The sequence below is a fragment of the Delphinapterus leucas genome, chromosome 3 (genome assembly GCF_059928025.1).
Source record: "Delphinapterus leucas isolate spDelLeu-1000000601 "Yukka" chromosome 3, BTC_Dleu_Yukka2, whole genome shotgun sequence".
In the NCBI taxonomy this organism is placed as follows: Eukaryota; Metazoa; Chordata; class Mammalia; order Artiodactyla; family Monodontidae; genus Delphinapterus; species Delphinapterus leucas.
In genome coordinates, this window is record NC_143131.1 from 159,573,471 (window position 1) to 159,596,222 (window position 22,752).

Consider the following 22,752-nt stretch of genomic DNA (forward strand, 5'->3'; position numbering starts at 1 on the left):
CCTGAGAAGATAGAAGCAAGAGGTAAAAAGGATGGGTGACAAAGAAGCAACGAGTACAGGACAGCTCTTCACCACAGTTCTGTCAGTGACCTGAAGCAGAGTGATAGGCATGTGTCAGAAGGGCCAGTAGGTGAAGACAAACATTGTCGGGTTTTGTTTTCAGAAGAGGGAGATGTGCTGTGGGAATCGGACTGATGGTCTCTGGGCCAGGTGCAGGAGCTGGACTGTTGGGAACCTGGAAAGACAGCACAGGTGGAGGAGGGAGTGTGGGAGGGAGGGAGGGATGGATCACTGGCTGGGCTGGGGACAGGGGGTAGGAAAGCCATGGGGTAAACAGATAGTCAAAAGGAAAAGTTATTTTTTTATGAAAGAAAATATTTCGTGGTGATTTTGAGTTAGCTAAGGAGGGGAGGCTTTCTTTCTCAGCTTGTCCCTAGAAAACCAGTTAGTCTTTGTTTTCCTTCATTACAGTGCCCCACAGCAGGGGACCAGATACTTTCTTTTAGATCAGCAAACCTACAAGGAAACAATTAAGAACCCCAACATAAGAGAAATCCATTTATAACTAAGGTTAAAGGAACAGATAAATAGAGAACACTCAACTTATGCAGCTTTAAAAATTAAATATAGGATTATACCATTTTGTTCCTTTCTGAATAACCAGTAATAGAAAAGACCAGACAATAAGAAAAGGGGAAAGCAAAAACGCTGGTAAGAGTGGGAAGGTGAAAGCCAGGCCACCGCTGCTGGCTTAAACCAAGGTCTCCACAAACAGCCGGCTCAAGTCAGCTGCCCCACACCAAAGCAGCTGCATCAGAGATCACAAAACCTTATCTCTTCTGTCACCTGCCAGCTGGCCAAAGTCCATTGTCCACACTACATAGAACTGGCTTAGAGAACCTTCCCAGCCACCCAACACTAACTAAACCCTCAGTGGTCCATAGGCCTTTCAAAAAGTATGCCAGATATTAGGCAGATGCACCCTTGCAAGGGGGAGGATCTGTCATTTATGTCAGACCTAAAGGGTATGTATCTTCAAAAGGACTAGAGGTCTTGTTCTAGTCTTTGTTAGGCCACAGCCAGCACTGGCACAGTTCACAGCTGCTGGGGAGTAAACCCCACATCTGAGAACACGCCCTCGGTGGAGCCCTGTGGTAATGAGCCTTCATCTCCCTTTTGGAGTACACTCATACTTGGATGCAAGGAACAGGAAACAGACGTGACAGTGCATTGTGTATACTGAATGAATTTAGGTCTTGCCTATGGTTTGATGACTTTCACCTCTTAAGTAAAAACCTTCAGTTTTAAATAAAAGCCTCCAAGGATGATGAGGTTCTTGTTCATTGCATTATCTGTAAATTTCAGACTAGATGAATATATTTAATTGTCAAGATTTTTATTCTTACCCCAAACAAATGGGTACAAGGCTACCAAGTGATGTTAGGTTGTTTGGGTTGAAGCTGTAAGCATGAATGTTTCTTCCAAATCCCAATTTAAAAAGTGAGTTTTCTAGATCTCCTACTTTTTAAAATCAAAACTTCATTTTAAAACAGGTGTATATAACTGCTTATAAGTTATATATAAATTGTACATTAACAAAGTTTAAAAGGCATACCATGGTTCAATTTGATATCTTTCTCAAAATTTATTCTGGCTTATCCGAACACTCTGATTATAGCGCTTCCAAAGGTGCCCGGAACATCTGTCCTGGCACCTGCCCCTGCCCCTGCTTGGCCAGGACTCTGGGGCTTCCGTGTGGCCTCATTTCAGGTTCTCAGAGCTACCATGGAGAGGTACTTGAGCTTGAGAAATGATGTCAACAGCTCCTTCACAATCTTTTCTCCTTTCCAAAGGACACAGGCATCTTTTTCAAGAATGCAAAACCGTCCATGATTTATTTCCAGTCACAAGGATGTGACTTTCTGCTTTCTGGAATAAGAGAGAAAATCACCCATCCTCTCTCTCCCTTCAACATTTCAGCTGGAAACTGCTACTAAATGTTATCTGATCCTTAAGCACAGAGCATCCCTAAAAATATTTCCAACCACCCAATGTTTATAACTTTACAAACATTTAACCTGGGTTGCTTAGAAGTCTTTTTAAATAATATTTTAAATGACATTTAAACAGAGGTCCATGAAACTAATTATATAGAGAACTCTTCATTTTAACTTCTGGTTAATATTTTCTTGAAATTCTATTTCTACTTTAGATATTATTGAAAACAACTGATTTATAGCGTATAATTCATTATCTTCATTGTTAATAAATTTCCTACTTTTCCTCAAATCTTTTTTGGAATTTGGTGGAGTAAAAAACACCAAACAGCCAAATACTACGTATCAGTACTCATTATACAGTGCTATCAACATACAAGATTGGATTCAGGAGATTTTCTGCAGCTCAATTTTAATACATCCCCAATATTTGTCTCTTGGTACCAAACAGACTAACTAAAAATTCCATTTCTTTACATTTTGGCCTAGGAGATTTTTAGTATATAATTTGTGATATAATTCTCCATTTTTTTTATAGGCATGTTTTCCACAAATCCTGCGTGGATCCCTGGCTTAGTGAACATTGTACCTGTCCTATGTGCAAACTTAATATTTTGAAGGCCCTGGGAATTGTGGTATGTTTCCTATTTTGTTAATACATTTGTGTAGTGTTATCTCTAAGCATAACATAACATAGCACAAGTGGATGGTTAAAAGTCTCACAAGAAAGCACTGGCTTTCTCTGCCAGATAATCCTGTTAGTCCAACACTGCCTTTTTTCCCACATTACTTAAAGTCCAGCCCACCTCAGGGAACTTCTGGAAGAGCAGATAAAGAACTGTGCTAGTCCACTTTACAGCCTGCTTCTGTTGGGTGGTGGATGTGTGATGAAGAACTGAGGTAGAGAGAAGGACGTGGTTTTCCTCTATTCCAATATTTTTTTTTTTAAGGAATAGAATGTAGACTTTTAACTCTGGTCCAATAGTAATTTTTTCTGCATTCAGCATGGTATAAAACTATGTCATCACTTATGTTCCTTCCTCTTAAATTTGGCTTTGCTCTCCTGGGCGTTGGTAATTGCAGTCAGTGAAGGTGGGCAGTGCCAGCCCTGGGCAGACCTTTGACAGCTGGGCAGGGGTTTTGGTTGGGTGCCGGCCACATAGGGCACTTCAGCCCTGGCCAGGAGAGTCAGCACTGATTAACTGAGGACCTTGGAGACTTCCTGCAGTTCCTTCCTTAAGAGAAGTGTATGTCCAGGATTATTGCTTTTTAGAGGAAAGTGAAATACTTTCTGGTCTCATAAAAGAGTGAATGAATAATCTCCATATAGAGAGGAAAGCTTATTTTGACCCAACAGATGAATTCCTTGTTTTAGCTTTACAGATCTAAGTAGTCCTATTTGAAATATGTTATCAGATGACAGTTTAGATGTAATCTAGTTAGGTAGTGATGTCCCATTTATCCTCCATCTCCAGAGATCACATCAGTGATGTTGTAGTTTCTTCACCTCTTCACCACTGACACTGGCCTAGGTAATTCCTTCTGGTGAGGGCCGTCCTTGAGACTGTCTAGCAGCATCCCTGGCCTTTCATATCCACTTTTTAGTTGGTAGGCTTTGACCCCACAGCAGCTCTGTACTACACTCTTCTTCAGCATTAGATGCTTAGGTTTTTTTTGTTGTTGTGCTGGGTCTTAGTTGTGACAGGCGGGCTCCTTAGTTGTGGCATGTGAACTCTTAGTTGCGACATGCATGTGGGATCTAGTTCCCTGACCAGGAATCGAACCCAGGCCCCCTGCATTGGGAGCGCAGAGTCTTAACCACGGTGCCCCCAGGGAAGTCCCAGTGCTTAGGTTTTGAAACATAGTTTTCTTAGAGTTCAAAAGTCTTTTCAATGTTGATCTGCTCTTGGTTGTATGCTTTACTTATGTTTAAAGATAGAAGATATTTAAAAACTGACTAGCAGATAGATGGGGGTATTACAGAGAAGTTAATAGGGTGAAAGGATATTTTATGTTACCTGTATTAACATACGAGCCAGTGATACACTGCACTGTTTGTCAGCTTTATAATAATGAATCCCTCTGCCTGTGAGCCATGTCCACAAAAGGTTGTCACTTTATAAAGATGAAGTGTTCAATTTTCTCAGTTCTGCAATGGATTTTGGCTTTCCTTAGTACCATTTTGGGGAAGAAATCATCTGTTTCTTTTAAATAAAAATTCTTGGAATTAGAGTGGAAGGTGTAGATGGGGAGAGTAATGAGAGGAAATCATCTGGAAAAAACTTGGTAAAGTCTTTGCAGCAGGATGTCAAACATTTAGAATTGTATAAAACGATTTGTTAATCTTACAAGTACTTTTAATCTGGAAATATTTTGCAGCCAAATTTGCCATGTACTGATAACGTAGCATTTGATATGGAAAGACTCACCAGAACCCAAGCAGTTAACCGAAGATCAGCCCTAGGTGACCTCGCCAGTGACAACTCCCTTGGCCTCGAGCCACTTCGAACTTCGGGGATCTCGCCTCTTCCTCAGGATGGGGATCTCACTCCTAGAACAGGAGAGATCAACATCGCAGTAACAAGTAAGTGGGCCCTGTGCCCAGGGCACAGGACAGATTTGCTGCTGGTATTTGACGTGTGGTGGAGAGTTGAGGCAATCACCAGGGACAGTGACTTAGTCTGTAACTGAGAAAGTAATGGTTACTTTTGTTAAAACAGATATTTGGAATAACAAAACTTCCTTTATAGTAAGAAGCTTGTGTACTTGTGTGTAGTTAATAGGAATAGTTGCCATTTGATGACTAGTTGATCAGAGGTTTGTCTTAATAGCTGTTTATAAGCCTGATTTGAAACGATTGCATTGCAGACAGGGATGTAAGGTAGGACGTCAGCAGCATCTCAGGTGTGTCGTGTAACTGTGAGCACCAGTGGTCTCTAGTACCTAGGCTGCAGACAACCTAGTAAAAAACTAATCCAGAATTTGAACCTAAAAATTCACAACTTTAGGAACAGTTGAGATGGCCAGCTGCTGCTCACTTTATTTTACACTTTTATGAAATTTGGTGTCTTAGCACTTACCTCTTTGGTATAATTGTACAAGAAGTGTGAGAAGACCCAAAAGGTAATCTTTTTAAATATGCTCTGGGCTAATTATGAACGTCATGATTGTTGAACTGTTGACGAGAAGAAAAAAAAATGCTCTGAATGTTTTGATGGCCTTGCCAAAGTATGAGTGGGCTGGCAGGCGTGCGAGTGGGCCTCGTGGACATTCACCCCGTAACAAGCCAGCTGTTTTCAATCCATTCTTTATGTGTTATTTTCATCTAACAACCTTTCAACCCATCTTCCTCGTCATCACTCTGGTGCTGCCTTTTTCAGTATATGCTGTTGCTTACCTATATCTTCGAGCCCTAACCCTAATGGGACTCCTCTCAACTCTGGGAGTCAGTAAAATGGATAAAGCTGTTAAAAAGAGTTTTCCCTTAAATAGTAAGACTTGTGTGGTCTATTCAATTGAAGTATACGTGATCTTAACTAACCAAAAATTATTGTTAGAAAATGATTTCCCAAGTTTTATTTTCTCATTTTCTAAACTCAAGGAGACTTCATTCAGTTATAAAATAAGTAAAACTATTCTTTGAGACAATTTGACTGATTTCTTACCATTTACCAATGGTTTGTTTTAACAGCATTTCATGTTGTCCTGCTTTGACATTTAGGTTTTATGGGCTAGATTTTTAAAAATTGATCTAACAATAATAAAGGAGACAAAGGTTGTCTGTTTACTAATGAGTTTTTGGTAGGTCCTTCATTGATCGACATTTATTGAGCACCTACTACTACATAAAGTACTGATCCCATTATATTTTATATAGAAATATCCTTTCAAAATCTTATGTTTTGATGATAAAAATATTACTTCATGTATCAAATTAATCACCTTTAGCAGAATTTGTACATGTTAATAAATGAAACCCATGTGGTTAAATTAGACCAAAGCTACCTCTACTTTAACATCAAAGCTCTGTAGTGCCATAATAACCACAGTGCATTCAACCAGCATCCACCGTTTGCAAGGCACTGTGCTAACTACACACTGAGGAGAACAGAGGTGACCGAGATCCCAGCTGCAGTAGGTTGGTGCTAAAATACCTCTGGGCCCATCGGGTATTATTACGACAGTGTTTACTTCTTTTTGGTTACTAATTTTTATAACTGAAATGCCATGCACGTATGGATGCTATATTCAAAATTGGAAACATAGACATAATTGAAGTTCTAAAAGTTAGTCTGCTTATCATGTATAAAAGTCTAAGAAGAAAAAAAATAAAGAATGCTATGTTAAGCTTCTTGAAATTGATTATCAGCCATCTCTTAATTTTTTTTAAACGCCAGTATATATTTTTTTCTAACTTAAAATATATGTGGGTAAAAATGGTGGATTTTGCATGGGTTCTTAAATGTTTATTTTGACTTAAATAAAAACCTTGTAAATTCACTCTATTGATGAGGAATTTGTATTCCAAGAAGCAGTGGCTGCACTGTTATCTAAAATGAAAGAGTTTGCTGTGCATTTTAATAATGTAAACCAAGGTGGGCAGAGAAATGCGCATAGAACAACTCAGCATCCTGGAATCCTGAAGAACAGTTCTTCTTAACCTTTTGAAGATCACAACCTTTAAAATTCAGTGAAAGTATAATAACCTTTTTCTAGAAAAATTCCTAGGCACACACAGTTTTGCATAGATGTAGGATTCATGAAAACCAGATTAAGAAACGCCCGTGTTATACAAAGCTTTCGCATATAAACATTTGGCATTCCAAGTATAAATTTCTTCTCTGCATTATTGCAGATGTATAGGTAACTTTACTGTGTAACACTTTGTTAAACCAGCCCTAGTTTGTTTATATTTTAGGAAATATAGTTAAGACTTTTTAGGAAGTCAGATTGGTTCTCAGGTTATTTTTGTGGTTCTCAGTAAGTACAGTTTTTGGAATGTTACCTTGATGATAAAGAGTTTGAAAACTTAAGGGAAAATATTAACCTATTTCCTGGATCTAGAGAGAAACTAGATAAAAACCTTTAGAGTTCTGTGTACCAGAGGTTTTCAACTCTTTGATGAGCCAAGAGTTGGAATAACCTACCCTTTCTACTTCTGTTTAATAAAGCCAGAACAGCCAGTGCCGCTTCCCAGCAGTGGGGTTGTGAAGGGTAGTTCTCTTCTTTGCAGGAGACACCAATAAGATGTCCTTTTTAAATAAAGACTATAAGTAAACCCACTCATAAGCGAAAAGAATATAGATGTGAATGCCATGGAAGGCCAGCCCACAGACTGCTTGGAGTACCCACGAGATCTTTGGGAACCACTGCTCCATATTTCTAAGCCTTTCTTTAAGAATGAGGGACACAGCCATGCAGAAGTGACAAAATGAAGAAAGAAAGGTTATAAGTATGGCTAGTCCACTTTACTGTCATTTAAATTAACAATATTTAAAACCTATGTCCATGTGCGATTTTATATACATCTTTTTACTACATACTTTTTGGTGGCCACACTTCTCACAAACCTCAGGACTTTTAACTGGAAGAAATGTTTGGGCCATGCTTTCCTTTCTCCCTTGCAGCTTTCACCACTACTTCCACTAACCTTCTCCACTTAGTAGCTCTCTGGCAAACCTCCTCCTGCTTCACTTCCTTGGGCCAGTCTTGGCTTACACCTCCGTTGACGTCTGCTTCGTTGCATTTGAGGGAAATGTTGACATCGATTTGACATAAGCCTTCTCCCCAGAGTGATTTCCTCCCTTTCCTTTGTCAACAGAAGAATGGTTTATTATTGCCAGTTTTGGCCTCCTCAGTGCTCTCACACTCTGCTACATGATCATCAGAGCCACAGCTAGCTTGAATGCTAATGAGTAAGTAACCAATTGTTTCTTGGATTGCATGTGCCAGATGATCCCAAGAAAATATGTAATTTTCATAAAGATCATGAGAATTGCCTTCTACCAATTTCATACTGATCCTGATGGGATCATACCTAGGAAAATAGTTTATTTCATGAACAGTAACACTGACTGGGAGTTCACCTTGCTCAGCAACAACTGCTCACTTTAGAAAAGATCTCAGGGCTTTCATTAGCCACAAGCTTAGAATAAATCAACAATGGAACAAATGCCAAGGGAACCAATACGGTCGTAGTATGTGGAGAATGCCCGTGTCCTAATCATAGACAGGATTAGCCCCACTTCGCTGTGTGCTTATCAGACTTTACCTGGAGTCTTATCTACTTAGCTTTTGGTGGAGTACTGGCACCCTGGCCTATGGTCAAAGGAACATGGATGTTTAACCTGCAAGAAAGAAGCAGTCAGAAAGACCTGTGACTTCCAAATATTAGAAAGACTGTCAGGAGAAAAAGAAAATAAGCATAAACTATATTTCCATAGGACAAAATGAGGACCAAAGGGTAGGTTACAGGAAGGCAAAAATTTCACCTTGGTAAAAAGAAGAACATCTGTCAGCAAGGCTATTTACCAGTGAGATGGTTTGCCGTGGGGGTAGGGAGTGCTCAGGACTAAGAATGCAGGCGGAAGGAAGCTGGGTGTTACTTGTCAAGGCTGTTGTCGGTAAAACGTTTTTCAGAGGATGGAAAATTGGGCTGGGTAACAGTTGAGGTCCATTTTGATCCAGTGGTTTTCCAAGAGTAGCTTTCCATGGGGGTAAGATAAAGAAAAGGTTTTATTGGCTTTATTTATTTTGCTTTAAATTTTTGGCATTTACTGTAGGATATTATTCAGTCCTTTCTTTTAAGGAGTATTCATGAAAACTAATTCAAGATGAAAGCATCCCTGGGACACTGCCCAAATTTGAACCCGAATTGGTAGAATTCCTGTGCTCTCTATATTCAGTTATGTCCTGGCATTTTAATTGATTGATAACAACCAACCAAGCTCATTTAATTGATTTAATTAAATACTCATAGTCCAACTGTAGAAACAATGGGCAAGTAACCTCCACTTCCAATGACATGATTTTATTACCTCTAACCTGATCTTTTGGCTAGATACTTGTAAGAAGTACCCTTTGGCATCCTTGACATATTATATATTGGGAGGATGTCATGTCAGTTGGCATTCTTCAACCTGCAGATAAGTAGCCTCAGCCTCATCCAGCAGGTCAACAGCTAGCTGCTTCTGTTGGGCCCACCTGATGCAGTTTTACTTCAACATAGCACAATGTTAATTGCCCCGATTCTGGAGTCAGGCATACCTGGACTTGACTCCCTGCTCCTCCATATTTTTCTTGTGAGACCTAGGCAGTTATATTTATCTGAAGCTTATTTTAGTCATCCATAAAACAAGAAGTTAGGAGTACATCATAGGGTTGTTGTGAGAATTAGCATATAAAGTGCTTAGCACAGTGCCTCGTACATAATAAGTGCTCAATAAATGTTAGCCAAAACAATTCCTCTGCAATTCTTTCAGAGTTCTATGAATAAGATGGCCATCTGCCTTTATCCTTTGGCAAATGAATTTAATTTTCTTCCATGAAGTAGAATACTGAATCATAAGAGCTTGTGAGTACCTGTCATGCAAACCTCAGTTTGGAGAGAAATATTTATTTCACCTGCAGTCACCTCTTTTGCTTACTCCCATACCAACCCATCAAACTAGATGATAATGTAAGCCCACTTCTTTAAAATTTCACAAAAGAGTGAAAATAAATCACAGCAAGTAGCTGCACACTGGGCACTTTTAGAGAATTATTAAGTAATTTAGTAGTCACCTTACTGCCACTCAGAATCAGCCAGGTGCTCAGTCCATGTATCAGATATTTTAGAGAATGCTCAATAGACATGTTACCTATTGTAAGTTTGAGTTCCGCTCATAAATGCCTGCATGACTCAGAATCTAAGTCATAGATCTTAGATCCATGTCTTAGTCCATCCCTTCTCCCATTAGCCTTTGTAGAGGGTTGATACTGCAATTGTTCATTTGACTATTATTTCTGTGCCTTCAGTCAAAACCACTCTGAAGGACAATTTCCATGATTCCATTTAGAGAGAGAAATTGAGAGAGAGAGAGGGAGGGGGAGAGAGAGAGAGAAACAGAGAGAGAGAGAGAGAGAGAGAGTGTGTGTGTGTGTGTGTGTGTGTGTGTGTGTGTGTGTGTGTATACACACACATATGGATGCATGAAAGGATGGTCACCAAAATATTAATGGTGATTATCTTAATTTAGTACAATTTTGGGTGATGTTTTGCTCTCCTGTTGTGCTTTTATGTGCTGATTTTTTTTGTAACTGTAATTACTTAATTTTTTTAAAGACCCTTTTAATTGTAGGGGATAAAAAAAATAATAGCCAGGAACTCCCTGGTGGTCCAATGGTTAGCACTCTGCACTTCCACTGCCAGGGTCTTGGGTTCGATCCTTGGTCTGGGAACTAAGATCCCACAAGCCATGCAGTGCAGCCAAAAAAAAAAAAAAAAGATAGCCACTCTTACTCAATGTCTCTTTCCCAAAAATGTTGATGAAAAATTCCTGTGTGGTTTAATTCCGGAGAAACGTTTATTTTAGCAGATAAATTTATAATTATTCTTCATTAATGAAGTCTTTGAAACCTATCTTACCTTTTCACTTTCACCAAAAAATTACAATCAAAGTGAGATTGCCTTTTCAATTTAATTGCTCTGTTTCAATTTTCTGGGTAACCTCATCCATTTGTAAGATAGTCTTCCGTATAAATAGATTCTATCTTTTCACATTTTAATGATTTGTCTGGAAATTATTAGTAAATTCCACCTTATGCTTTCTACCTACTGTTATAGTTTACTTTTCTGACAGTGTTACACTGATTGTATTGTGATGTCAATAAGACCTTGACCCAGTCTAGTCACTGGTGAAACCCTGTGGGCAAGATGAAACAGTACTGGCCATATATAAAGGCAGGGCTGCGGAACCCAGGCAGGTCCAGGCCTCCATGGGTTGCTGCTCCACTAGGGGTGAAAGCACTCCACCTCCCTCACTACGCTCTGCGTGTTCACTCAGGGCCTAACTCAGAGATCAATGAAAAGTCCATGTATCTGGGGTCACCCCCTTCTATCGTGATGAAATGCTATTTATGTAAGTACTCAACCATGACTACAAATAAATCTACTGAATTTTGAGACTTTGCAAATTTAAACAGGATAGTAGTCAAAGAGGCAAATAAATGTAAGTTAAATATATTTATACATATTAGCTTCCCTAACACTTGTTGTACCTAAGTAAGCAACATTATTGAACTTCAGTTCCCAAAGGAGGTTTTCTGCTCTACTTCATTATTCAAGTAAACCTTGTTAAATCCCAACATTTACCAGCTTACATTTATATAAATCCATTTTTCCCTCAACATAAAAAAGTAAATATTTATTTGAAAAATATTTGTTTTTATTTGAGGAACAAGTTATAAGATATGTGGATGTTGTAGGAGAGATTTTGAGTCAAATGGGAGGTTCAGCTAGGTATTCTCTACAGCCCTTTTTTAGTTCCTGGATTCTGATGCATAGAAATCATGTTCTGAGATTTGCAGAGGATTGTAGCCCAGGCATTCAAGATTCAGAACAGTCGCAGGAGGAGGAAACGAATCTGATGTGGTTAACTTGATGAAATAACTGGAACAAATATGAAATCCTGTAGCATAACTGAAGACCAAGAAGCCCTAGCTCTGCGGCAGGTCATTGGGCTTCAGTTGTCCACACCAGTGTTCCCCTTGAGCTGTCCTCCTCTGAGGTTAGTGGTAGAAATTTTTAAGCCAGGTCAAAGGAACTGATGTTTCTATTTTACTCTCTACTCAATATTTCTGAATTGTTTTGCTCGGACTCTTTAAGAGGAACGTTGACATATTTCAGTATGAAAGAGTCTGAAAACGTAATCATTTCTATCTTAGGGATGCTTACCTTAGAGGAGACTGGGGTGATGTAAGAGGTGTCCCCAGGTATTTGGAGGACCACCAAAGATGAGAACAGTTACTGTTTATTGTATGCCTACCAAGAAATTACTCTTGTTTTGGGCTCTGTTACTACCCACATTGCCCCATTTAATACTCATAATGGTCCTGTGGTGACTAGCCAGTGCATACAGAGGGTGATACTTACTGTGTAGCTCTGGAGATATCTACAGGGAGGTAGATTTCCATTTCATGTAAGAAAGAACTTCCTGCCAGTCAGAATTGTCCATCCCTGACATGGGCTGTGTTGAAAGCTAATGAGCTTGCTGGGACCTGCGCATTCAGACAGAAGTTACAAGGCTGAGCTGTTTGGAGGCAGATCCTGAGTCAGGTAGAAGTTCTAAGACTCCTTCTAGTTCTCAGAGTTCCTCTTAAATTGTCTGTCCTAAATGGTCCCTTCCTAGGAGAGATCAGAGCCCAAGGAGAGGGGTAGGGGTCTCTGCTGGCTGCCTCTTTTAGAACCTTCAGGGTCAAAAGCAATGTTTTGTTTGTTTGTTTGTTTTTAACTTATTTATTTTTGGCTGAGTTGGGTCTTTGTTGCTGCGCGCCAGCTTTCTCTAGTTGTGGTGAGTGGGGGCTACTCTTCGTTGCGGTGTGCAGGCTTCTCACTGCAGTGGCTTCTCTGGTTGTGGAGCACAGGCTCTAGGTGCGTGGGCTTCAGTAGTTGTGGCTCGCAGGCTCTAGAGTGCATGCATGCTCAGCAGTTGTAGCACTCGGGCTTAGTTGCTCCACTGCATGTGGAATCTTCCCAGACCAGGGCTCGAACCCATGTCCCCTGCATTGGCAGGTGGATTCTTAACCACTGTGCCACCAGGGAAGTCCAAAAGCAATGTTTTTAAAACTCTTTTTTTAACCATCTCCTACTGTAAGAAATACATTTTATATTTTGACTGTGCTTCCGCATGTATAACTGAAACAGAAGTTTCACAGACATTTTCCTTACTACATCAGTATTCTCTGATCTATTCTTCTCTGTGCTTTTTTGTTGTGTTGTTGTTAATGTTGGTCATGAACTCCTGCATTGATTTTATGATCCATTAATAGGTTACAGCCTGCAGTTTGAGAAACACTGATCTAAAGATTTTTGAATTTTTAGTTTTCAACCTAAAAACTTTTGCTCACACTAGCACACATCTCTGATTGTTTATTTTCCTGAGACAGCCTTTTTTGTAGCAATACCAGCAAAGATTTGCCCCCAGTTTGATCATGAATACTCTTCTTTGTCTTAGTATTTAGTTCTTTTAGCCACTCTGAGCCTGAGATATATACACAGAGGAGCACCCTGAGGCCCAGAGGGGCTGAGTGACCCCCAAGAAATGCCATAGGAAGAAGGGCATGGAATTCAAGCCCAGCATTTCTGGTTCCAACTCTTTCCTTTACACTGCTTGTCTTTGACTACTCCAGAGAGCCATTTAAGGGCTCCAAATAATGCAGATGAAAAAGATAAATTTTGTTTTCTAAAAACATGGTGACAAAGAGAAGATTACAGCAGCAGAAGCCTTGACTGGACTTCTGTCTTTAACAGTGGTCAATCTTCCATTTTTCAGAAGTGCCTTTAATGTTTGGCTGCATAGTTGTTTATAATTTCTTAGGCAGAAAAAAAAAAGTAAGTTTAAAAATCTTTATTTGCCCATTAAAAGTCTTATATCCAGTTTTTCAGAGGAAATGTTATAAAAACAATGTGTTGTCTTAAATATGACCTACAATAAACAAGTGTAGAGCCCTGTTTGCAGTTTCTGTGAATGGCCTTCATACCCAGCCTTTCATTCATTAGGCACCATCTCCCCAGTGTTTGAGGCACCAGGCCTTGCCCTGCAGGAGCCCTGGGGAAAGGGAAGGGGGCTGCACTGCTCAGTGCTCTGCACTGCGGTGTTGGTTGAAGTGACGGAAGAGCCAGGGAGCGCCTGCGGACCCAGCACAAGATGACAGGAGTATCACACAGACACAGGGGAACTGCTGCTTTTGCCCTGAGGGAGTTGAAAAAGGCTTCCTGGAGGGAGTGACTTAGAAATCAGGCCAGGCATAATTAAAGCACAAGGTGAGAAAAAGCAGAGCAGGTTCAGGGAGTTGTGTGGTTTGACGTGTCTGCTGTAGGTGGTGGCGACAGTATGCAGACTACAGAATTTGGACTGTTTTTTTGTAACTAGCAGGTGATATCTAAGGCTTTTCAGCAAAAAGAAAATTGCTGATGGTTGAGAAGTTGCTTTCATGGTAGAGACTGGAAGCAAGAAGGTAGGTTAGGTGAAAATACAGAGCTGAAGGAGAAAGTCAGGATGATGGGGAGGAGATGCTGGAGAGTTGTATGTTGACCAAAGATTAAGAGGTTTGAAGTATGGGTCTGGAATTCTGCCGGGAAAAAAGAGAGCAGAATTGAAGATATGATGTGGGAACCATAGAAATGAACCAGATTCTATAAGGGTTCAGGAACTAGGGCAGTCCCACAGTGCCAGGCTGCAGAGGGGGCAGCATTAGCCTGAGGGTAATGCAGGAAACTTCCAAAGATGTCAGGTACCTTCAGGCACCTGATTTAGGGACACACACACACACACACACACACACACACACGCACACGCACGCACGCACGTAAAATCTGGGGAATTCCTGTAAGAAAGCCTTACATCCCTGGGAGTCTGTACTCCTCAAATCTTACTTCAAAATAAATAATGACATATTTGTTTGAGGTATAAAGCAGGAGCATATTGTAAAGACAGCAGCTACAGATTTCAGGGCACTCAGCACTTAGAATATGTGTTCAAACCAGGAAAAGTTGTAAATTGTACGACAGTTGTCCCTGCATTTTTAAACAAAATGCTGTTAACCTGTACTTTTCCCTGCCTTCCTTTTGGAAGTACTAACACACTTTTAAGTGACTGAGCCACTTGACCTGAGATCTATAGCTGCTGAGTTCAGGAAAATGCCAGTGACTTACTGGCTTTACCAAATTGGTCTGGGAAATACTTGGGGACAACCCCAGGCCACCATTCAGTTAGGATTACTTTCTCTGTTATTTTAAAACATTGACAACTACCCGTTAACTAATTCTTGACCTCTCTTTTTTCCTTTTATTCCATAGGGTAGAATGGTTTTGAAGAAGGAAAAGAATGCTTTCTGACTGATTGCCTTGAAGGAAAAAAGAACCTATTTTTGTGCATCATTTACCAATCATGCCACACAAGCATTTATTTTTAGTACATTTTATTTTTTCATAAAATTGCTAATGCCAAAGCTTTGTATTAAAATAAATAAATAATAAAATTAAAAGACTGTGTTGTTGCGTGTTATTCACCCACTTGTGTTTGGAAGGCTGATTTGGAGATCACATACCCAAAGTTCATTTGTGTGTGTTTCAGAGACAGAACGTGCTCATACTCCCCAGGGGAGGAACAGTGATGCTGTTTCTTTTGGTCTTTTCACATTGGCTCCTGTTGTGCCCAGGTAGGACCCAAGTGTGGGGACATCCTGTGTGGTGATGCTCCCTCGGACCCTGAACTGAGTTGCTCCATTTTGTTTTCTTCAAGGTCGCCATTCACTCTCTGATAATTTCTTGTTCCTTTGTCGGTGGTTGATCTGACTCCTCTAGAACGTCAGCTCCACAGCCACAGGGACATTTAACTGTGTCACTTGCCACTGTATCTCTGGTACCTAGTAGAGTGCTTTGCACATAGTAAGTGCTCAATAAATATTTGGTGGGATGAAAGCATGAGTGTACGAAAAATTTTCCAAAATACATAACTGATTAGTAATAAATTATATCTGTCCGAGATTTTTTTTTATGTAGTTTGTACTGTATTCTTTTAAAAACAGTGAATTCTGAAGTTGGATGAGAGCAATTTTACATGTATAAATGAAGTTTTTTTGCATTACTTGTGAGGAAGATGTTGAAATATTTTATGTTATATGAATCTTATGCTTGAAGGGATTATCAGTATGTGTAAATGTGCCCAACCTTCCACCTCAGCATACCTGAGAGTTGAGAATATTCCCACTAGTAGTAATAGGTCCACTACAGCAGTCAATACTCAAATCAGTAGGGGGTTGAAGATTCTTTTCTTTTTTTAATTGAGATATTATTCACATACCATGAAATTTACCCTTTTAAAGGGTAAAGCCACTGCAGTGGTTTTTAGTATGTTCACAAGGTCGTACAACCATCACAACTATCTAATTCCAGAACGTTTTTGTCATCCCAGAAAGAAGCCTCATACCCATTAACAGTAACCTCTCACCCCTGCCAGCCCAAAAACCACTAATCTACTCTATGTGTCTATGGATTTGCCTGTTCAGGACATTTTTTTTGTTTGTTTTTTGTTTTTGAGGTATGCGGGCCTCTTACCGTTGTGGCCTCTTCCGTTGGGGACCACAGGCTCCGGACGCGCAGGCTCAGCGGCCATGGCTCACGGGCCCAGCCGCTCCGTGGCATGTGGCATCTTCCCGGACCGCGGCACGAATCCGCGTCCCCTGCATCAGCAGGCGGACTCTCAACCAGTGCGCCACCAGGGAAGCCCTGTCCAGGACATTTTGTATAAATAGAATCATACAATATGTGGCCTTTTGTGTTTGGCTTCTTTCACTTAGTATACTGTTTTCAAAATTCATCCAGTTGTAGCATGTATCAGTACTTTGTTCTTTTTTGTAGCTGAATAATATTCCATTGTATGGATATATGCTGCATTTTTTTCATCCATCCATTGATGGACATTTGGGTCGTTTCCACATTTTGGCTTTTATGAATAATGCTTCTATGAACATTTGTATACAAATTTTTGTGTGAACATATCTTTTTAATTCTCTTGGGTATATCCCTAGGAGTAGAATTGCTGGGGTATATGTTAACTCTAAGTTTAACTTGTTGAAAAACTACCAAACTGTTTGCCAAGCATCTGTACAATTTCACATTCCTACCAGCAATGTACAAGGGTTCCAGTTTCTCTACATCCTCACCAGTGTGTATTATTTTCCTTTTTCTAAAAACTTACAGCCATGTCTAGTGGGTGTGAAGTGGCACCTCACTGTAGTTTTGACTTGCATTTTCCTAGTGACTAATGACGTTTCACATCTTTTCATGTGCTTGCTGGCTACTTGGATATCTTCTTTGGAGAAATGTCTATTTAAGTCCTTCGCCCATTTTTAATTGGATTATTTGTCTTTTTGTTACTGAGTTGTAAGAGTTCTTTATACATTCCAGATACTAGGCCCTTATCAAATATATGATTTGCGAATATTTTCTCCTATAAGTTCTCTATTCACTTTCTTGATAGAATCTTTTGAAGTAAAAGTTTTTTTGTTTTGGGGTTTTTTGGGGGGGAGTCCAATTTGTCTATCTTTTCTTTGGTTTGTGTTTTAGGAGTCATATCTAAGAAACCATTGCCTAATTCAAGGTCACAAAAACTTTCAAGAGTTTTATAGTTTTAGCTCTTATATTTAGTTCTCTCATCCATTTTGAGTTAATATATGTATATGATGTGAGGTAGAGGTCCAACTTCATTTTTTTTTTTTTTTTGCATGTTGGATATTTATTTGTCTCAGTACCATTTGTTAAAGAGATTATTCTCTCTTCCCCAGATGAATGGTCTTGGCACTCTTGTCAAAAGTTAATTAGGGGCTTCCCTGGTGGCGCAGTGGTTGAGAGTCTGCCTGCCGATGCAGGGGACATGGGTTCGTGCCCCGGTCTGGGAAGATCCCACATGCCGCGGAGCGGCTGAGCCTGCGCGTCCGGAGCCTGTGCTCCGCAACAGTGAGAGGCCCGCGTACCGCAAAAAAAAAAAAAAAAAAAAAAAAGTTAATTAGGCATAATATATGAGTTTATTTCTAGACTCTCAGTTCTATTTTATTGGTCCCTATTCTGTCCTTGTGCCAGTATCCCATGGTATTGATTACTATTACTTTGTAGTAAGTTTGAAATTGGGAAGTGTGAGTCCTCCAGTTTTTTCACAATTGTTTTGGCTATTCAAGGCCCCTTGCATTTCCATATGAATTTTAGGATCAGTTTTTAATCTCTGCAAAAAAAGCCCCCTGGGATTTTGATAGGGATTACCTTGAATTTGCAAGTCATTTTAGGTAGTAGAGTCATCTTAACAATATTAAGTCTTCCAATCCATGAACAGGAGATGCCTTCCTATTTATTTATTTAATTTCTGCAGAAATGTGATTGATTTTTGTACATTGGTCTTTTATCCCTGCAACCTTGCTGCGCTCATTTACTAGCGCTAATAGTTTTTTAGTGGATGCCTTAGAATTTTCTATATACGAGATCATGTCATCTGCAAATAGAGATAGTTTTACTTCTTCCTTTCCAGTCAGGCTGCCTTTTATTTCATTTTCTTAATTGCCCCTGGCTAGAGCCTTCATTAGTAGAATGTTGAATAGAAGTGGTACAAGCAGACATCTGTCTTGTTCCTGATCTTGAGGGAAAAGCGTTTAGTCTTATCACTGTTGAGTATGATTTTAGCTGTGGGATTTTCACTGATGTCCTTTTATCAGGTTGAAAAGTTCCCTTTTGCTTCTAGCTTGTTGAGTGTTTTTATCATAAACGAGTTTGGGTTCTGTCAAATGCTTTTTCTGTACCTGTTGAGATGATCGTGTGGTTTTTGTCTTATTTTATTAATATGATATATTAATTGATTTTCATATGTTGAACCAACCTTACATTCCTGAGATAAATCCCAGTTGGTCATAATAGGATTATGTTTTTCTATGTTTCAGGATTCAGTTTCCTAGTATTTTGCTGAGGATTTTTATATCTATATTCAATGAGGAATATTGGTCTGTAATTTTCTTGTGATGTCTTTCTCTGCCTTGGTATTAGTGTAATGCTAGCCTCATATAATGAATTATGAAGTGTTTCCTTCTCTTCTGTTTTTTGAAAGCGTTTGAGAGGAATTGGTGTTAATTCTTAATTGGTAGAATCCACCAGTAAAGCCATCCGGTCGTGGTCTTTTCTTTGTGGGAAGTTTTTTGATTACTGAATTACTCTCTTACTTCTTATAGGCCTATTCAGGTTTTCTATTTCTAGTTAAGTCAATTTCAGTAATTTGTGTCTCTCTAGGAATTTGTCCATTTCATCTAGGTTATCACATTTGTTGGCATACAATTGTCCATAAGATTCCCTTATAATCCTTTTTGTTTCTTCAATGTCAGTAGTAATGTCCCCTTTCATTCCTGATTTTAGTAATTTGAGTTCTTTTTTGCCTGGTCAAAGATATACGCACCTAACACTTATCCATGGTTTAGCTAGTTATGCCTTGCTAAAGGTTTGTAAATTTTGATCTTTTCAAGGAACGAACTTTTGGTTTTATTGCTTTGTCTATTTTTCTATTCTCTACTTTATTAATTTTCACTCACATCTTTATTATTTTCTCCCTTCTTCTTGCTTTGGGTCTCATTTTTTTTTCTTCTTCTCTTAAGTTGGAAGATTATGTTATAGATTTCAGATCTTTCTTTTTTAATATAAGCATTTACAGCTATAAATTTCTCTGTAAGCACAATTTCACCCATCCATAATTTTCGTATGTTTTGGTTTTTATATCATTCATCTTAAGAGTACTTTCTAGTTTCTGCTACGATTTTCCTTTTGATCCATTGGTTGTTTAAATCCCACCTATTTGTGAATTTCCCAAATTTCCTTCTGTTATAGAGTTCTAACTTCTTTCCATTGTAGTTGGAGAACATACTTCGTATGATTTCAGTCATTTTACTTATACTGAGGCTTGTTTTATAACCTAACATATGGTCTATCCTGGAGAATGTTCCATGTGCAGTTGAGAAGAATATATAGATTGCTGTTGCTGGGTGGAGTGCTCTATAGGTCTAGTTGGTTAATAGTGTTATTTAAATCTTCTCTTTCCTTCTTTATCTTCTTTCTAGTGTTCTATCCATTATTGAAAGTAAAGTATTGAAGCCTCCAATGACTGTTGTTGAATTGTCTATTTCTCCCTTTGATTATGTCTGCTTTTGCTTCATGTGTTTGGAGGCTCTCTTGTTAAGTGCATATGGGGTTAAAGGATTTTCAAAAGCTGCACAGGTTATTCATTACATCATTATTCATTGAGATTCACTGGTTCAGTGGTCCTCCTGATATTTCCAGCCAACTCTAAATGCTAGAGAGTTAAGCTCAGTGTGTTTGATCTTACCCTGTAGAATGGGTTCTGTTGCCTTGACATTCTCCTTAATACCTACAAAATGTTTTTCACTTATTAGTATTTTCATCAATTAATAGTATAGTTCCTCCCCACCTACCTTTATCCAGTGAAAATCAAATTAGTTGTTCCCTCTCCTCTAGTTCCCATTTATGATGAATTGTTATTTTCCTTCATCAACAGTCAGGAGATGTAGGACTATTTAATGGCAATGTTACTGTTTCTATTACTGTTACTTTCACCCTTTTCACATTATTTCAAGTCCTAGCAGAGAGTAAGACTAAGAAAAGTAGGTGCTGTTCGGACCAAATACAGACTTTTTACAAAAGCTAAGAAATAAAATGAGTGAATTACTAGGATAGGGCTTTCCATTAATCTTAGGGAAAATTTGCATCATCCATTGAAATTTGAACCTTCTGTTTTGTGGCTTTGAGATTGAACTGACATCGTCAAGTTTTTACATCTCAATTATTTCATGGTCTCAGTGCTCTTTAAAGTGTGGGATTTGTTCCTTAGAACCAAAGTTAGAATTAGCATCAAAATACAGTTGCTTATTTCTTCATGGGCATGGTGCTATCAACTAAGAAATCAGCTTTATGAATTGAAGCAATGTATGAAATTGAATAATTTCTTGTTTACTATTTTAAAAATTATTGAGTGATCAGAAATTAGTCTGGAACAGATGTGATATTTCAGAGTTTTTAAACCCTTCTTGGACAAACTTTTGTAATGCATGAGGCATAGGTTGTTTTGTTTTTTACACACACACGTAGTATTATTCAAGAGTATTTTATTTCAAGGAAGCCTCAGTGTTTACAATAGACCAAAAGTTGGTAAGAATTTAGTCCAAAGAGCCTCCAACAGGAATGCAGCTTACCTGATCCTGCCTGGCAACTTCAGACCTGAAGAAATTAAATCTGACTTCTCTTTGGCCAGCTGGGTTGTAACTTTAGGCTTTTTAATAGTTGAGAAAAGATCCTGAAGGTTCCTTGACTTTTTATCTACCAAATTATTTGGTTATGCTAAGTTGCTTATCAAGACAGTTTAAGAATAGAACTTAATGGCAACAGATAATACAAAGAATCCAGTTGAAATATAAACTGCCATTCTAGATCTCTGCTGTGAAGCTGGGCAGGAGAAAACTTAACTATAGCTACCAGTTCAGATCACAGGATGTGCCAGACACCATGCTGAGTGTTTTATATACATTATAATTTTCATCTTGGCAGCATCTCAGTGAGAGAAGTTATAGCTCTTCTCTTACAAATTAAGAAATTGAGGCTTAGAGAAGGTCAAGTAACTTGGCCAAAATGACTCACCTATTAAGTGGCAAAGTCAGAAATGAGACCCTGGCAGCCCAGGGTCATTGTTCCTAACTGCTGGCCACCCTTCATCCATGAGACAATTGGGCCAGTATTTGTTAGGTTGTGCACAGTTTTTTTTTTGTTGTTGTTGTTGTTGTTTTGCGGTACGCGGGCCTCTCACTGCTGTGGCCTCTCGCGTTGCGGAGCACAGGCTCCGGACGCGCAGGCTCAGCAGCCACGGCTCACGGGCCCAGCCGCTCAGTGGCATGCGGGATCCTCCCGGACCGGGGCAGAAGAGTCGGCAGGCGGACTCTTAACCACTGCGCCACCAGGGAAGCCCTGTGCACAGTTCTTGTACTTGAGGAATTCAGAGTCTCAGGAGAAAAACAGGAAAATAAACAGAGGGAACTGAAGGGAAAGCTTTATATATGCACACATATTATATATATATATACACACACCAATATATAGTGTATGTATTTATTTGTTTTATATACAGTGTGTGTGTATCACAGAAAAATGGACAGAGTATATATACACACACTATGTTTTTAAAGTTAATGAATAACCACAATAATAATAGCTAACCTATAGTGCTTACTATGTGATAGGCACTCTTCTAAACATTTTGCATATATTAACTCATTTAATCCTTGCAACAATCCTATTGTTAACCCCATTTTACAGATGAGGAAACAAGTTTAGAGAAATCCAATAACTTGCCAAGGTTAAAGTGCTAGTAAGTAACTGCAGCTAGACTCCAGTGCATATAGCCTGGCTCCAGTGTCTGTTCTAAACCCCTTTCTGTTTTGTCTCTTAGAGAAGCTCACCAAGTGGAAGGTAGGTTACAGGGCATGCTGACCACAGGACCCATGTGTGCAAAGCATAATAGTAGGAAAGTCTGAGAAGTGTGATGGGCTTGGATTTAGGACACAAGCAGGGCTGGTGAAAAGAGTTTTTCTAGAGCTAGAGATGGCGATGCTCTGCACAGAGCATGGGCTTTCCAGTGGGGAGCCATGAAGAGGCTCATGCATTTTAGCAGGTATGAATTAGAGGCAGACTGGCTCCTGAAATTAAAATACTGGGATCACTGAAGAAAGCAGGTAGAGGTGCTGGTTTAGAACATTACAGCTTAGAAGCTACCTTAAACAAGCCAGCAGGTAAGAAATGGGATGAAAACAGTTGGGTCAGTGACAAGGGGAAGATTCTAGAAACCCGTAAGTAAGGAGACCTCTAGGAAGAATTCACTCAGTGCAGCAGAGCTTTATGAGTGCATTTATGCTGACTCAGAGTACAGCTCAGAGAGGAGTTTTGAAATTGTCTTGGGGAAAT

At 39.3% G+C, this 22,752-nt stretch overlaps 1 protein-coding gene across 3 annotated transcripts in view; it reads left to right on the forward strand.

The window, feature by feature from the left end:
• Positions 1 to 15,247, forward strand: part of RNF130 (ring finger protein 130) — a 108,282-nt gene extending 93,035 nt beyond the window's left edge. The window contains exons 6-9 of one of the 3 annotated variants that reach the window (XM_022563401.2): positions 2,536 to 2,632; positions 4,377 to 4,581; positions 7,819 to 7,912; positions 15,055 to 15,247. In XM_022563401.2, coding sequence (XP_022419109.1) covers positions 2,536 to 2,632; positions 4,377 to 4,581; positions 7,819 to 7,912; positions 15,055 to 15,070 — 412 coding nt within the window. In that variant the 3' untranslated portion in view covers positions 15,071 to 15,247. The remainder of the gene's footprint in view (positions 1 to 2,535; positions 2,633 to 4,376; positions 4,582 to 7,818; positions 7,913 to 15,054) is intronic. The other 2 variants (XM_022563402.2, XM_089909815.1) reach the window with 2 other exon arrangements.
• The last annotated feature ends 7,505 nt before the right edge of the window (positions 15,248 to 22,752 follow it).